General features: G+C 38.8%; 1 protein-coding gene across 2 annotated transcripts; it reads right to left on the bottom strand.

The window, feature by feature from the left end:
- Positions 1–1125: 1125 nt before the first annotated feature.
- On the bottom strand, positions 1126–13311 carry LOC108973569 (protein FAM107B). Of its 2 annotated transcripts, none has more exons than XM_018940924.1 (3): positions 13228–13311; positions 4696–5089; positions 1126–2580 (listed from the first exon to the last, which is right to left on the bottom strand). In XM_018940924.1, exons 1-3 carry the CDS (start codon positions 13229–13231, stop codon positions 2316–2318), a joined length of 663 nt encoding a protein of 220 aa, XP_018796469.1. In that variant the 5' UTR covers positions 13232–13311; the 3' UTR covers positions 1126–2315. The 2 variants fall into 2 exon arrangements, with proteins under 2 accessions (XP_018796469.1, XP_018796468.1); XM_018940923.1 differs by lacking the exon at positions 13228–13311 and adding an exon at positions 12314–12717.
- Positions 13312–15680: the final 2369 nt, after the last annotated feature.

The raw sequence follows: 15680 nt of genomic DNA, 5'->3' as shown, positions 1-15680 counted from the left end.
CTCCGAAGTCCAATAGATAGTCATTCGAGTGGACTGCACGCTATGAACCCGATCCAAAACGAGGAAAAACGCAAAATCGGCCGGCAAGATTTTGGATTAATTTTTATTGATTACCTTAAAAAGGAGCGGTCATCAACAGCTACTATTTTATAGCGTTATTCGAGCAATTGAAGAACGAAATCGCTGACAAACGGCCACATATAAAAAAGAAAGTGTTGTTTCCCTGTCACAACTCAGCGAAATTGTTGGTAAAAATTCATGAATTTGGACTTCGATTTGCTTCCGCATCTACCGTATCCTCTGGCAACAATCGACTATTTCCTTTCCTCAGATGTCAAAGAATGCTCGCTGGGTAGAAATTTCGGCGATTGAAAAGGTGATCGGCGATCATATTTTGCTTATAGTACAATATTAACTGAAACCCATGCGCAAACATTTTTTTTTTTTTTTTTTTTTTTTTTTTTTTTTTTTTTTTTTTTTTTTTTTTTTTTTTTTTTTTTTTTTTTTTTTTTTTTTTTTGTTGACCTGTGTAATTGATAGCTGCAACTTACCTCTTCCTTTTTTCACCTTTATTGATTGAAGAAAATTGCTTTTTAACTTTTTACTACAATAGAATTTATTTAAAACTAATTTTATAAGTATTATCTACGTTTCATACAATTATTGATTTGCTTTGTTTTTAAAGAACGATTTTATATATCCCTTTACACTCTATTTTCAACGTGTTTTGTTTTTTTTAATGTATTTATTTAGTATATTTTACCTCCCTGTTTCGCTTGTCAGACCTTTCCATTGCATTTAACATTTACAGTTATTTTTTNTTTTCACCTTTATTGATTGAAGAAAATTGCTTTTTAACTTTTTACTACAATAGAATTTATTTAAAACTAATTTTATAAGTATTATCTACGTTTCAAAAAATTGTTGTTTTGCTTTGCTTTTATAGAACTATTTTATTTTTTTTTTTTTTTTCTTGTTTTTTTTTTTTTTTTTTTTTTTAATGTATTTATTTAGTATATTTTACCTCCCTGTTTCGCTTGTCAGACCTTTCCATTGCATTTAACATTTACAGTTATTTTTTATCGTTTTACACCGTTATAATTTCACTTTTTGCTTTATACACTCGTAAGTTAAGTCAATATGTGTAATTATTACAATCGTTAAGGTAGTCTCTATTAACAGTTTCTCGTTATTTAACACTTTTCATTTTTCTTTTATTTTTATTTTTATGTTTTGGTTTTTGTTTTTATATTTAGTTAAAGATTTAACACAGGGTCATGAGTTTTGTTGTTTCTTACAGAGTGGCGTTTTGTTAAAGGGTTTATACGTTAGAGTTCCACTACAAATACAATATAATACAGTACAATTATATGCTATTAATTAATATTACAAATACAGTTATGTTAAATGGGTTTTCATGTATAAAAATAATATCATTTCTTCATTTGAATTTCACCATACGTCATATAATTAGATACACTGATGATTGATAGCACATTTTGATGGTCTGTGAAGTGGCAACGTAAGAGCTGGAGAAAAGATTCGAATAAGCCTGCACATACTTAAGCAAAGCAGCTGTAATTTAGCGTTAATTACTGAAAAACAAAAACACAAAAAATGAAAAAAAAAAAAAATGTGAAGCCGTCATACAAGTGATTAACGGTTTTTGTGTGCCTAAATGCCCGAAATTTGTCTCTAATTTGTAAAGAAAAATATCTTAGGTCTAAAAATGTTTCTAGAGTGTCTGCTCCCCAATCACTTTAACAATTAAAATTCATGGATTAGAAATGTTACATTTAAGCTCGACAAGAATAAAAACAAAATTATGCTAATTTACAAATATTGATATGTGACACACACATACAAACATAAACGTGCCGGTGTATATATATATGTGTGGTCGGTCATATCAAACAAATACTCGTACCACTAAAGATTCGATTAAAGCGAATTAACGAATATTTTAAGCTAAAAAGTGTTGTTGTTTCAAAAAGTGATGTGCGATAACTCAAAATGTACGCAAAATAACAAAAGTGGCCCCCACATTTCGACCAAAGTCAAACTTCGACACAAATACTACACTGCAATTATGCACGCCAAAAAGTAGACTTCTATAAACATAAAATGGGAAAACTTATTTATAAAGCAATCAAGCTTATTGGGTTAAGCAAAGAAGGGGCGTTGAAGTTCTTTTCTCTTATTTTGTGGTTGTTGTTGTTGAATGCGCGGGTGCTGTATTGTTGTTTGTTTATATATATATATATACTTTTTTTTTTGTTTTTTGGTTTTCACTCCCTCCCTCCCATCGCCCACATCTATTTTAGCTCGCTCGCCCGTTGCTGGCGCAGTTTCGCTCGCGCATTCAAATATTCCGGATTCACATATTGCTTGTCCTCCTCGTCTTCGTCGCCCTCCTGGCGTTCGTGCTTCTGCGCACGCTCCATTATCACACGATTCAGTTCAGCTTTAAGGCCGGCGGTGGGTGAGAGATCCTCCTGTTGCTGTTGGCGTTGTTGCCGTTCGCGTTGCTTCTCGTAGGCGCGCTGCAGTTCGGATTTCTGATTTAGCACACTTTTACCCCTATATGGAATAAAGAGAAAGAGAGAGCGAGAGAGTAAAACAAACGTTTTCATTAGAGTCAGAAGAAAGTATTACAATATTTTGGTAGGCATCAAGTTAGGCTTGACCCTAATACGAAGAGTTCAATAGATATCGTTTAAGAAACGTAGCACAATCTTTTGTTTTTGTTAGTAGTATGGTACAAATGACCTTTGCAAAGGACTAATAAGACACTATTAACTGATATGAGCAGCAAAATATTTTTCACAACATTAAAATTTTCGAATCATATCGAAATGTAAAGTAAAAAAACGATAATGTAAAGATCGTCGTCACTACCTTTCCATCTCCCTTCCACACTTTTTCTCGACTACTGTGTTCGAACGAGAACACCCAGTGTTAACATTGTTAATTTTATCTATTTACCGCTAGATTTTTTAGCCAAATAATTTCTTCAGAAATTTGTCCATTGTCTTGAATAAAATTTCATGCCAATATCTCGTCAAATAAAACGGGTTCGATCAGAAAAGTTCCTTCGGAGACTATATTTTGCTTTGGACATTAATCCATATCAAATTTCGGCAATATATCTCGTCAAATACAAAAGTCTTCTATACAAGGGCTGGGTCTTGATCAATTAGTTTCTATAGTAGCTATATGCTATAGTGGTCCGATCTGAACAATTTTTTTGAAAATATATCGTTGCCTTTGGAAATAGGTTAGGGGTATGTAGTCCTTTGTGAAGCCATAAAAGAGAAGAGCACCAGTGTTCGAACTTAAAAATTACCAAAATGCTCTGTAGGCAATACAAAGCTGCACAGGCGTTTAATTTCCATTCCTGCCAATTCGGTGGTATGTCTGAAGGTATGCGCTCGCAAACGCGAGACAGTTATGAAGGAAGTGCAGTTGTTTCCATCTCTTCTATAAAGCTTCTGCAATGGCGTCTGGTCGAAATCCCAGCCTTATGGTAATGGCCCGTTAAAGGCCCCAAAACTAGTTAGAGGCTAGAATTAGTGTGAGCAAAGAGGTCACTAGACCTCTTTTGATCGATCTTGGGCCAAAAAGCTTTTGCGATAGTGCGCATGTACCAACGGTGAACTAGCGCATATCAAGCTTCCGCGAAGCCCAGTCATTCATTAGTAGAACACAAAATAAGACGGGAGCACAGATCCGCTTCCATTCCACCGATAGCTCGATTCTTTGCAAGCCTTCTAGCCTTTTCTTGCTAGCTTATCTGCTTTACAGTTTTTAAAATCCCGCTAGGGCCTGGCACCCATACCTATCTTATTATAAAGACATGCTACTGATAGCGAGGTTAGGCACACTTGTATCGCCGTTCTGCTATCTGGATGGATGGTCACTTTTAAAAAGGAATTTGCACTCTGGAGCTGCAAATCTACTGCTACCTTAATGGCTGAAACCTCAGCCTGGAAGACACTACAATAGTCAGGAAGTCTGAAACTGAAGTTGATAGAGAGCTTCTGACAATGAACTCTTCCACCAACCGTCATCCCAATCATTGACCCATCCGCTAAGAAGCTCAGTGACCCTTCCTGCAACGGCTTCTTCCCAGCCACAACTCTCTCGCCAGTATATGGGTAGAGAAGCAACCGCCAGAGTTCGGTTTAGCGACTCCATGATTCAAGTGATGCGGTATGAAATCAAAGCGAGTGAGGATTTCCAAGTATTCAGACCCGTATTCTTTTAGGAACACCGACTCTCAGAGTCTGATGAACACTTTCGCAGCCATACACACCTTCTGGCGATGTCTACGGACAATAAATGCATGATGACAATAATCCATGCCAAATTTCGTCAAAATTACTCGTCAAAAGCAAAAGTTTCTCTACAAGAACTTGTCTTTGATCGGTCCGTTTATATGCTAGCTATATGCTTATCGCCGCTTTCGACAACTGATCAGCTTCTAAGAGAGAAAAGAACGTGGCAATATTTCCGGTCGATATCACATAAACTGAGGGACTAATTCGCGTTTATACAGACAGACGGGAACGACTAACTATATCGACCCAGCTCATCAAGCTGATCATTCATGTACATATTTTAAAGGGTCTCTTACATAGACGTAAATACACACTATATATATAAATGTAAGGAAATTATGTAATTAATACTCACATTTTTGTGTTGAATTTCAGTTCTCGATGCAGCTGCTGCCGTTCATTCGATTCCAAACAGGGATTTATCAGTTTTCTGGGCAGTATAAGTCCGTCCGCATCTTTCTGTACTCCCGGCGGTGGCGACGACATCATCATTGTTATTGTTGTTGTGGTGCGTTCGTTCGCTGCAAGTGCACTGCTAATAGCCTGTCGTTTATTTTCAAACCACTCTGGCCCAGCGGTCGGTATGGATTCAGGTTCCCGTAGCACAATCTTCTCCGAAGTCGACGACGTTAACGATGATGACGGTGCTGTCAATATTACTGGTGAATCTTGTGAAGACGTTGCCGCAGATGCTGCTGTTGTTGAGCGTTTTTTCGGACTGTCGGTAATGGAAGCTGAAGAATCTGTGCCTGCAAGAAAGTACAAGCAAAGGAAATGGTTAAAAATTAAGTTGTAACTAAGAATTGTACACGAAATTTGTTGTTGCTCAAAGAGCGACACAATGCGGCGTTTATTTACAGCTTCGTATACTTTTGCTCAGCTGCTCTGGAATGCACAGTGGTGAGTAAAATGGAACAAAAGCAACAAAAACTAAGCATCACGGCCACTTTTTGCCAAACAAGTGGGCATATTACTGCGCTAAAAGGTCTACAATAGCGACAGTGATCGCCGAGTAAGATCACAAGAAACAGGGCTAATCAATATTGGAGTCAATGATTTATGACAAAAGCGAAACGAGCGAGCGAAATGTAACAAAACTAATTGACTTCTCTTCTCTTCTCTTATTTAATTGTATTTTAGTTTTTACATTTCTTCAACATTTCTGCGCTTCTTTATATTTTCATTTTGTGTTTTTGTATTTGGTGTCGCTCTCGACACCATGGAACTTGGTTGAAAGTCAATTGAAATACCAATTGCCAGCACTGACCAAACAATTGCCGTCAACAATAGCGATTTATTAAAAGAGCGGACGTCCAATTGTTTACTGATTTCGGAGTGGGAGTAGTCTTGTAAAGATTTTAGTGAAGACTATACAAAATAGAAAATACAAATATTTTTATTAAGAACACTTAGTCTCATCGAATTGAATGCCCAAGTGGTATGCAGACAAATCCAGTTAAAGAGAAGACAGTAAGTCAGTTTTTCGATATCTCATCTTGCGTTCACTCGTTCCAACGCGTTGGAAATTTGCTCAGCAGACGTACACGTATCTCATTAAAAAAGGATATTTGAATAACTTAGCATCTCTGTCATCATCAAATACCTGCTGCAAAAATTATGCTCAAAGCAGCGCTATAACCATTCTTCAGTGATTGGGGCAACCTTTCAGACCAAATATTTAGTAATTTTTATGAGAATAAGTCATGTAAAAACTTCCATTACAAGTAGAGCATCTCGAGCATATGTGATCTATTCAAAGCCTCAGTGCATAGCTTCCCTAGAAATCATTAATAAACATATTAGTTGTCCAATTAAAAAGTAACTATTTTAAACTTAAGATGTCATTAATTGGATGAAGCAGAAACAGGCGAGGTCTTCTTTTAAGTAAGCCTCATAATCCATACCCAGTAACACCTCATGTCTTGGAGCATTACCAAACACAAAGTTACTTTGAGCTGGTGTTGATGGTGGACAGGTCACTCTCGGCAAAAGGAAACTTATAGCCTTGACGGACGACAGCGTTAATCCGGATTAACTGCGCACTTAAGCAGATCCAAATTTGTAGGTAACAGACGGCAGCAATACGGGTTTGAAACTCTCTTAAACAGTTGATTGTCACTTTTTAATTCACAATAGATTAAAATTAAAATCTAAAATTTTGAGCATTAAATGGTAACTAGCAACCGAGTTATCTTCACTAACTCCTGAGATAATCCGGATTAATGCATTGCCTTTACGAATGTCCAGCCTTCAGGCGGCTGAGATGGGATATACATACTCCACTCCACCCAATGCTCCAACTCAACAGACATTGGGTGGAAGGGGTGGAAAGAATGGTTTAATTTGGTTTACAACCGTCAGGACAATGGGCCTAATGAAATACGTAGTCGCTTTCAGACCAGCAACCTTAATATTTTAGAACACTTTTCGAGATATTCGATAGATTACATCTCTGTGGCGTCGTTGTGGCGAATTTTGGAAAGGATCTTGGACCACATCATTACAAGATCAAATTGTCGCAAGAACTGAAGCCGATTGACCACCAGAATCGCCTTATGTTCGAGAATTCGGCTGAGCAAAAACTTGGAAATGATCCGGGTTTTCATCGGGAAGTCAACTTCATCGGTGAGGCTCATTTCTGGCTGAGTGGCTTTGGCAATAAGCAAAATATGTGTTACTGGTCAGGCAGCAATCCACAAGTACTTCATGAGTAATCATTGCATTCCGAAAAAATTACGGCTTGGTGCGGTTTATGGACCGATGACGTGCTTCTTCCAAGATCGTCAAAATCGTCACTACCGCTCAATAATAACCGAATATTTTATTACAAAAAAAAACTTTTGTAGCACTCTTATTGAAAAATCCGTAATAATAGCTTAAGTAAAAACTAAAACCACCAGAGACTGATGTGCATGAAAGAAAGCTTACAAGGGCATTGAAAAACTAACCGCATATTATAACCTGCTGTAGCGGAGAAAAGCCAAAAACAAACCAGCGTTGTAACACAATTGAAACAAAAAGTAGACTACCGGAGCAACAAAGTACTTGTGGCTGCATACCGCATGCCATAGTGCAACAAATACCTTGCCACATTTGTCACAAACACAAAAGTCAAATATTCTTACGAGCGTATCGCAGATAGATTAAGGTTAATAGCAGACACGGCAGCGACCATTGTAACAGAACACAAATACAGCGACGAGTTCAAAGAAAGTATGAACTAAGAACACTGGGCCGCATATTTGCGGCTGGGTGAGTACTTAGGAAAATAACTTAATAGTTTCGCTGATGCTCAGCGCGCTGGCAGTTTCCATAATTGCCCCGACACTGTTAGAGTGCAGCAAACGGCAGAAGGCAAAAGGCACCTAGAAGATGACATGCTTCTCAGCAATGATATACAACGCTACTATGTATATACATTGATAAGTAGGTGCATATGTATGGATGTATGTGTAGTCATGGTCCGCGTAGCACTCTCTTTTTCAGACTCATCACACTGTGCCGCCATGTGCCACCTGACGACAGCTTAAGGCACTACAAAAGCGACAACAGCAGCAGCCAATACAACGGCATCAACCTCCAACAATTGTTACCGCTATTCTATTGCCATACATATTACAGCTATCAGCCGTCATATTAACCCATATTTTCACGCATCAAATTAATGCAGAACAAAAAGAGTGCCGCTGTGGAGCTCTACGAGCATAAAATACTGAAGTGGCCCACAAAGGCAACAACAAAGGCGTCTAAAGCTTACTAAATTAGTTGGAATTTCACATTCGCATAAGCCTTCCTCGCATTAGAGGCATCACGTTCTATTGTTCATTTGTTATTTCGCTGCCTTATTTTACTATTTCGAAAACATCGCGCCAACTGACACTGAAATGTTCGGGTTAACGAGCTACAAGTCGTCGTCGCTGGCTGAAATGTTAACTAGCTTGAAATATGTGTGCAATAATGCTCGGCGCTTGTGGTCGTGCATGGGCGAAGATATTAACAGCGCTTACAGCTTGTTTACAAATTCGCTGGCCCGAAGTGTTCTTAGCTTTTGGGCTTTATGAGTTTTTTTCCACCAGTTTTTTTTTTTTAATTATTATACCCTGAACACCTAGAAAGAAACATTGGTGACCCTTTAAATATGTGTCTAGAAATGATCGACATGACGAGTTTAGTCGATTTAGCCAAGTCTTTCTCTCCTTCTATAAACTGAACGGTCGGAATTTAGTCCTTTTAGACGAAAATTTTTATTATTGTTATTTAAAGCAATAATCTACACTCTCTGAACAAATTTTACATATCGGGCCACTATGGCATATAGCTGCCATAGAAATTGACCGACCAAACTAAAGTCTTTGTATGAAAAACCTTTTTACTTGACAAGGTATCTTCACGAAATTTGGCAAATGGCACTCCCTAAGGCAACCGTACCAGCTCCAGATAAAAGTTTCAGATCGGACCACCATTGCATATAGTTGCCATACAAACCGAGCGACCAAAATCAAATCACCGTTTCCACGACAGTCGGGTCTACATAATCGGAACAGACCCGGTTTTTATCCGGCCACGTACTGTCAACTCGGCAGATTTCTACACTACAAGAACAACAAAAACCGAACAAAAGTTATTTTTTGTATAGTAACTATGTTCTTAGTGAAGGGTATTATAGCTTTACTACAGCCGAACTTAGCATTTTTTTTTGTTCTAGTTTTATTTTTAATTTTAGAGAAATTTCGCAAACAAAACGCTTAGCGTCTTCAATGTTTACGCGCTTAATTGACGTTTCTCTGCAACCTGTTTTTGGAGTTCCACTTTGGGCTTTTTTATTCAGTGTTTGTAGTCATGCGACGCTGTGACCTATTGAATGCTTGCAGTAACAATAAATAACACCAAAGAACGTTTTTTAATGACTTGCGAGTTCGCTGATAACCACTTGTGCTACGAAGAAACCTACTCATATATAATTAGTTGTGTATCCACTTAGTTGTGTCGAACTGTTGAATTCACGTTTGATAATTCTACAACGACACGGCTTGTTTGGCGCCTAGAAAGGGGTTAATTGCCCTCCATTGATACAACAGGGCATGGCTGAGGTATGAGTATGGCACTTTAAATTTTCTGAAGCGAAAAGCTGATCATGCAACTTGACATTAGTTCACTTATTTAGTTAGTCAGCTTTCGCTGTTCAATGTAAAATTTCTCTGATTCTGATTTTCTCTTCATGAAGATGTTGCAATAACCACTAAACTTATAACAACGGTAGACGGTATATTCCTTTGAATTTTTAAATCATACGGCTCGTGTTTTTTCAAAGCGGTAAATCGATTTTCTGTAAGTTGGTAGTACTGTTAGTGACATCTATGCTAGATTTCACGTCAAAATATTCATTAGTATTAGAGATACGCGTCGTTTTGTGAGGCTCTAAAAGTGAATTCTTCGATTTTTACTAAGTCTGAATGTTTTGAACAAGAAGTGCGATAATATATCACCTCATATTACATTGGTTATTCGTGATCATTTCGCCACATTTTCAAACTAATATCGTGCCGCAACCACACCATTCGCCTGATTTACCTTCGTGTAACTTCTGGCTATTCAGCAAATTCACATGGCCACTCCGAGGACACGGTTTTGACTCAATTGAGAATATAAAAGCTGAATCGAAGAAGGCTCTGATGGCCATCACGCCGGAGGATTTTTCCAAGTGCTATGATGACTGGAAAATTCGATGGCATAATTGTATATAAGTTTTACTTTGAAGGAGATGAAGTGGACAAAATTCACCTTTTAATTTGAACGACGCTTCTTCTAATCATTCTTCACTTTACTCAATTGCATCTTTTCTCACAAATATGTGACTGTGACTCGTTATTACTAGAACAATTGGTACCTCTATTCTATTTAGTCGATGCTTGACCAATATTCGCCTTGTTTACTTCTTGACCATTTTCTTCCGCTTTTCTACGCATGAATAGGAGGAAAACCATTTCCTTTCTCTCGATATTTTCTACAAAACAAAGTTTTGTCTTTTACTCATTGAGGGGAACCAGTGTACTTACATACATATGTATATCGCCTGATGCGTTTGTTTTACTAAGTACCATACAAGTACATTGTACATATAAACTCCGCGATCTAGAAGATTTAATTTTTCTCAGTAAAGAGCTACAGCTAGTAAAACCATTCAAAGAACAAGTAAGGAAGGGCTAAGTTCGGGTGTCACCGAACATTTTATACTCTCGCATGATAAAGTGATAATCGAAATTTCAGGCGTGGTTGTGAACCGATTTCACCCATATTTGGTACATGTCATCASGGTGTTAAGAAAATATTATATACCGAATYTCATTGAAATCGGTTGAGTACTTCCTGAGATATGGTTTTTGGTCCATAAGTGGGCGACGCCACGCCCATTTGCAATTAAAAAAAAAACTGGATGCAGCTTCCTTCTGACATTTCTTCCGTAAAATTTAGTATTTATGACGTTTTTTGTTAGTCGGTTAACGCACTTTTAGTGGTTTTCAACATAACCTTTGTATGGGAGGTGGGCGTGGTTATTGTCCGATTTGTTCCATTTTTGAACTTGGTTTGGTTGACACAGCTATAGTAGTTTTCGATATATGTACAAAAAAGTTAGTAGGGGGCGGGCCACGCCCACTTTTCCAAAAAAATTACGTAAAAATATGTCCCTTCACTTTATAGGTTTTCGGTTTCCGCCATTTTGTGGGCGTGGCAGTGGGCCGATTTTGCCCATCTTCGAACTTAACCTTCTTATGGAGCCAAGAAATACGTGTACCAAGTTTCATCATGATATCTCAATTTTTACTCAAGTTACAGCTTGCACGGACGGACGGACAGACGGACAGACGGACGGACGGACAGACAAACATCCGGATTTCAACTCTACTCGTCACCCTGATCACTTTGGTATATATATAACCCTATATCTAACTCTTTTAGTTTTAGGACTTACACACAACCGTTATGTGAACAAAACTATAATACTCTCTTTAGCAACTTGTTGCGAGAGTATAAAATAATCAATTAATTCTATCGAACAAACAGCGTATTCAAAAGATTTGACTCCGGGTGATTTTTTCTTGCTCCCCAAACTGGAACCCGTTTGCAGCCAATCGAAGAGATAAAACAAAATTCGCTGAAGGAGCTGATGGCCATGCCAAAAAGTGCTTATGAAAGTGTTTCGCGGGCGGGAAAACTCGTTAGCATAAGTTTATTACATCTGGTGGGGGTTACTTTGAGGGCGACAAAATAAATATTGCATAGTAATTAAATATTTTGCGTTTTATTTACAACTTCCAGGTACTTTTTTGTCAGATTGTATACCGAATTTAATTAATTCGACTCAGCTCATCATACTGATAGTTTATATATGTGTATATCCGTATTGTTTCTTCAATTTGCTGAAAACTGCGCGGTAAATCTAACCTAAGCTGTATCAAATATAAAATAACAGTAGTTGAACGTATATCTTAAAAATTAACCACATGCAAGAAACACTAAACGGTTTAGCCTCACAACTCATACACACACTTCTGCACTCATGAACAATAACACCGTGTTATGAGATAAGTAGCGTTGTTTTATGTAATTTTTTCTTCTGCTTTAAGCAAATCAATTTAATTAAATGACGCTGCAAATCGCATGGCTTTTAAGTAATTAACACTTTTTGGGGAAATTGGAAAGCGCTATTAAAAGTACGCTCATTTGGCTGTGACCGTGCCGCAGTCGACCACATTTTTGGCAAATTTCAGCGGCTTTGCAGCCGGAGCCGTTGATTGAGTTACAAAATGAATGAAATACAAAAATACGTAGTGAAATTCGTTTTGTAACCAATAAAACAATGATAAGCAAAAATGTGGCCGAACACATGTCAAATATAGTATAACTAAGCGACAACAGCGACAACAACAGCAATAGCGTTGGTTACGAAAAGCACGCAAATCGGTTGCACTCACTTTCGAAAACTCGCATGCGGCTCATTATGCCGGACGAGATGTGCGTGCGACTCATTTTAATTAGCCCGGCTGAATTACTTTTCAATTTCACAATTTATTTTCGGCGTTAGTGTTTATTTTTGACTATTTTTATGGTTATTTTTAACGTCTATAGTCATGGCTTAAGCGTCGTGGAAACGCTGGACGTGGCCACTGTTGGCTGCAATGCTAAGTGGCAAGTTGTTTAAGCGTGTCGCGGCTGCTGTTATAAAATCACACGGTTACGTTTCAATTTTAAAGCCACAAAAATGTGATTAGCACGTTCAATTACACTAATAATAACAACTAATGCGTTGCACGTTTATGCTTTGGCCACGCAAAATGCCGTTGTCTAACTGGTCGCGCCGCGTGCTTGTGTCGCGGCTCATTGAATGCCGCTGTGCGACCGTTGCCAATCGATTTTGCTAACTGAATTAAGCAACGGGTTTAATTGAATTTGAATGACTGTGTGATATTTTGCTTCGTTTTTTGCACTTTTTATTGAAATAATTTATTTTTTATTTTATTTTGCTTTAATGAAGTTGTTGCAGCGCGCAAAGCACGAGTTCAATATTTAAATAATGTCGGCGTGTGCGATTAATCAATGCGATTGCCTATTTTGCTGCCCACTGCCGCAGCTTTGCCTGCAACTTTGGCACTGCAATCGCCATTCTCGGCGCTTCTGCGCTGATTCCCCAACAGATACGACAACGATGCGCCGCGGCAGCAGTAAGCAAGCTTCCTTTAGCAATTTAGCGCTGCTTTGTTACGTGTATGCAGCGTCATTGCCCCCACTTGTCATTGTCACAAGCCGCCTGACACATTGTTGTTCCAATTGTTACACTAACATTCATTCCATTTTTATTTTATTCTGTTCTATTCTATTTAAGCCTTACACATGCGCCTCTATTTGCCCGCACTCATTTGCTGTTTTCCGTTGTTTTCACTTTCCACACGCTGCTGTGTCCGTCCGCTGGCAGCTGTCCGTCTGACACCGAGCACGCCAAAGTCACACTTAAACACGGCCGAGAGGCGCCACATGTTGCCGCCACTACCAGCGTCGTAAGCCAAGAGTCGAGGCGCACGAATACTGCCCGAATGCCCCGCGCTGCATGCAGTTGCAGCAATTGTTGCGAGTCGTGTGGCGCTGCGCTGCTCTGCGGCGCATTATCGTCAAGGTGGGCGCAAAAATCGATACTTAAATGACGGCAGCCTCATGCCTTGCTATTTCTATTTCCAGCAAGCACACTTCACAGCGGCGCACAGTGTTGTGAGTGCTTGTAAATGATGGTCAGATGACAGCTCTTAGTAAAAATCTTCTTTTTGACGGTTACAGCCGAGTTAACAACTGCGCGTAGTCCTTTCTTATTTTTGCAATGTGGCGTCATTTGAAGATTCCAAGTGTAGTCAGTTTCTACTCTACCTAATCTTTTCAACGGAGTGGTGGGCTTTTCCAGCTTACAGAGCTGGAGTATTTTCGCACCTTCGGTTGACATGACTTAGCCAGCGAAATCGCATATCTTATATAAATCCTCCGCAGAACCTTTCTCTAGACGACATGTAACGCTGAGTCATCAAATGTTGTCATCGTCCATGCCTCTGCAGTATATAGCAGGATGGGAATAATCAGAGAAGACTTTACTTCTCAATCGCCTACTCAGTCCGAAGTACATACTTCATCGGCTGCTTTTATAGTCGAGAATTAGCAAAAATATAACGATTTTTTTTTTTTTAGAATGTAGTTTTCTACGAGGCAATACTTTCTTCGTAGATTGTGTTTTTGATAACTGTTCATTGAATTATACTTAGTTCGGTTTGCCATTTCATAATGAGTAGACCCACTTCGGACAATGTTTGAAAGTTATGCCGCGCGCTGCGTCCAATATTCGGTCGACATAATCGTCCAGCGGAAATGGTAATTCGAGCAACCATGGACCGGCTTCGTACCAAAGTTACTTTGGTGGTAAATGCGCATTCTCAGAGATGCCGTTCAGTATTCGTCGAAAATGCCATTGCTGACGTGGAGCAGAGTATCGGAAATGACCCGAGTCAGTTCATCCGCCATCGCGCGTAGCAATCGAAGCAGTGACCCACCACTTTATGGAAGGACCATACTTCTTCACAAAATAAAGTCGCTGAAAATGTTACGAGCCAATGCGGATCGCTATAGAAACCTGATTGATGACTTTCTGACTTTTGTTTGAGGTACACCGGCACCTATCGAAGCTTTCTTCGAGAAGACGATTTCGAAGGTGTGTACAGTAGCGGCAATTTTGTAATATTATTATTATTGTCAAAAAAGTCTTGCTGTATTTTCGCTGGTTGGCGCCGAGAGCGCGTAGCTCTAGTTTTATTCGTCGCATCGGGTCATGCTATACCTTTTTGAAAGCTCATTTCACGCGCCAACACGTGTTTGATTGATTGTCGTTTCTTTTAAGTCGTTCGTGAGTTATTGCGTCGCAAACATGGAGAAAAATAAAAAGAAAATAAGGCATGTTTTACAGTACTACTACGATGAAGGCAAAAATGCATCTCAAGCCGCCAATAAAATTTGTGCAGTTTATGGACCCAATACAGTTTCCATTTCCACCACACAACGATGGTTTCAACGTTTTCGTTCTGGTATAGAGGTGTTCGAAGATGTGCCACGCTCCGGAAGACGTGTTGTCGAAAATTGCGATAAAATCGCTGAATTGGTCGAAAGAGAGCGGCATAGTAGCAGCCGAAGCATCGGTCAAGAGCTGGGCATTAGTCATCAAACCGTTATAAAATAAAAATAATAAATAAATAAAAAATACCGCAAGACTTTTTTGACAACCTATTATAATGTCAATATAAAAACCTTTTCATACCAACATTTAATAAAGCCTAAGAGAGAGAAATTTGATTTCGTTTTAACACCTAGAATAAGTTCCGAAGGTTAGATTCCTTTATCAGAGATCAAACCCTGTTTTCGAACGATATCTTATTCAACAAAGTTGCCTGCTTGAATTTTCGATAATTCGAATCGATAAATATTTTTAAGCTTAACAAAACACACGTCAGCTTGTCCCACCGTGCAGCTGCTGATAATAAATTTGCACTATATTTAGCAACAGTTGTGCAGCACTGGGGCGGAAAATGCAGCGACACACACACAAGTGCGTACGTTTGGCTGTGTGTGTATCGGAACTATGCTTTGAATTGTTTGGCCTAGTTTTAGGCACTGCATTTTCGAAATGCAACAACACCGTACACGAGCGCTCGGAGTCATTTTCAGCCTTTACACATAATCGGTTAATCCTGCCAAGGTATTAAAAGTGAGAGTGTAATTGTGCATTTAAAGCCGGGCGAGTTGGCAAAGGCGATG

Source organism: Bactrocera latifrons, unplaced genomic scaffold, assembly GCF_001853355.1.
Source record: "Bactrocera latifrons isolate USDA-ARS-PBARC rearing strain unplaced genomic scaffold, ASM185335v1 scaffold_49, whole genome shotgun sequence".
Taxonomy (NCBI): Eukaryota; Metazoa; Arthropoda; class Insecta; order Diptera; family Tephritidae; genus Bactrocera; species Bactrocera latifrons.
Note: the sequence above shows the minus strand (reverse complement) of the source record. Positions and strands in the feature narration are given on the sequence as shown.

What these genes read in the sequence shown, in the direction of transcription:
- LOC108973569 (XM_018940923.1), bottom strand. Translation starts at nt 12,368, where the DNA reads ATGAGTCGCACGCACATCTCGTCCGGCATAATGAGCCGCATGCGAGTT. An exon ending in CCGCATGCGAGTTTTCGAAA is followed by an intron (nt 5,090 to 12,313) that starts GTGAGTGCAACC and finishes ACTTTCTTGCAG; the next exon opens with GCACAGATTCTTCAGCTTCC. An exon ending in CTGAAATTCAACACAAAAAT is followed by an intron (nt 2,581 to 4,695) that starts GTGAGTATTAAT and finishes TATTCCATATAG; the next exon opens with GGGTAAAAGTGTGCTAAATC.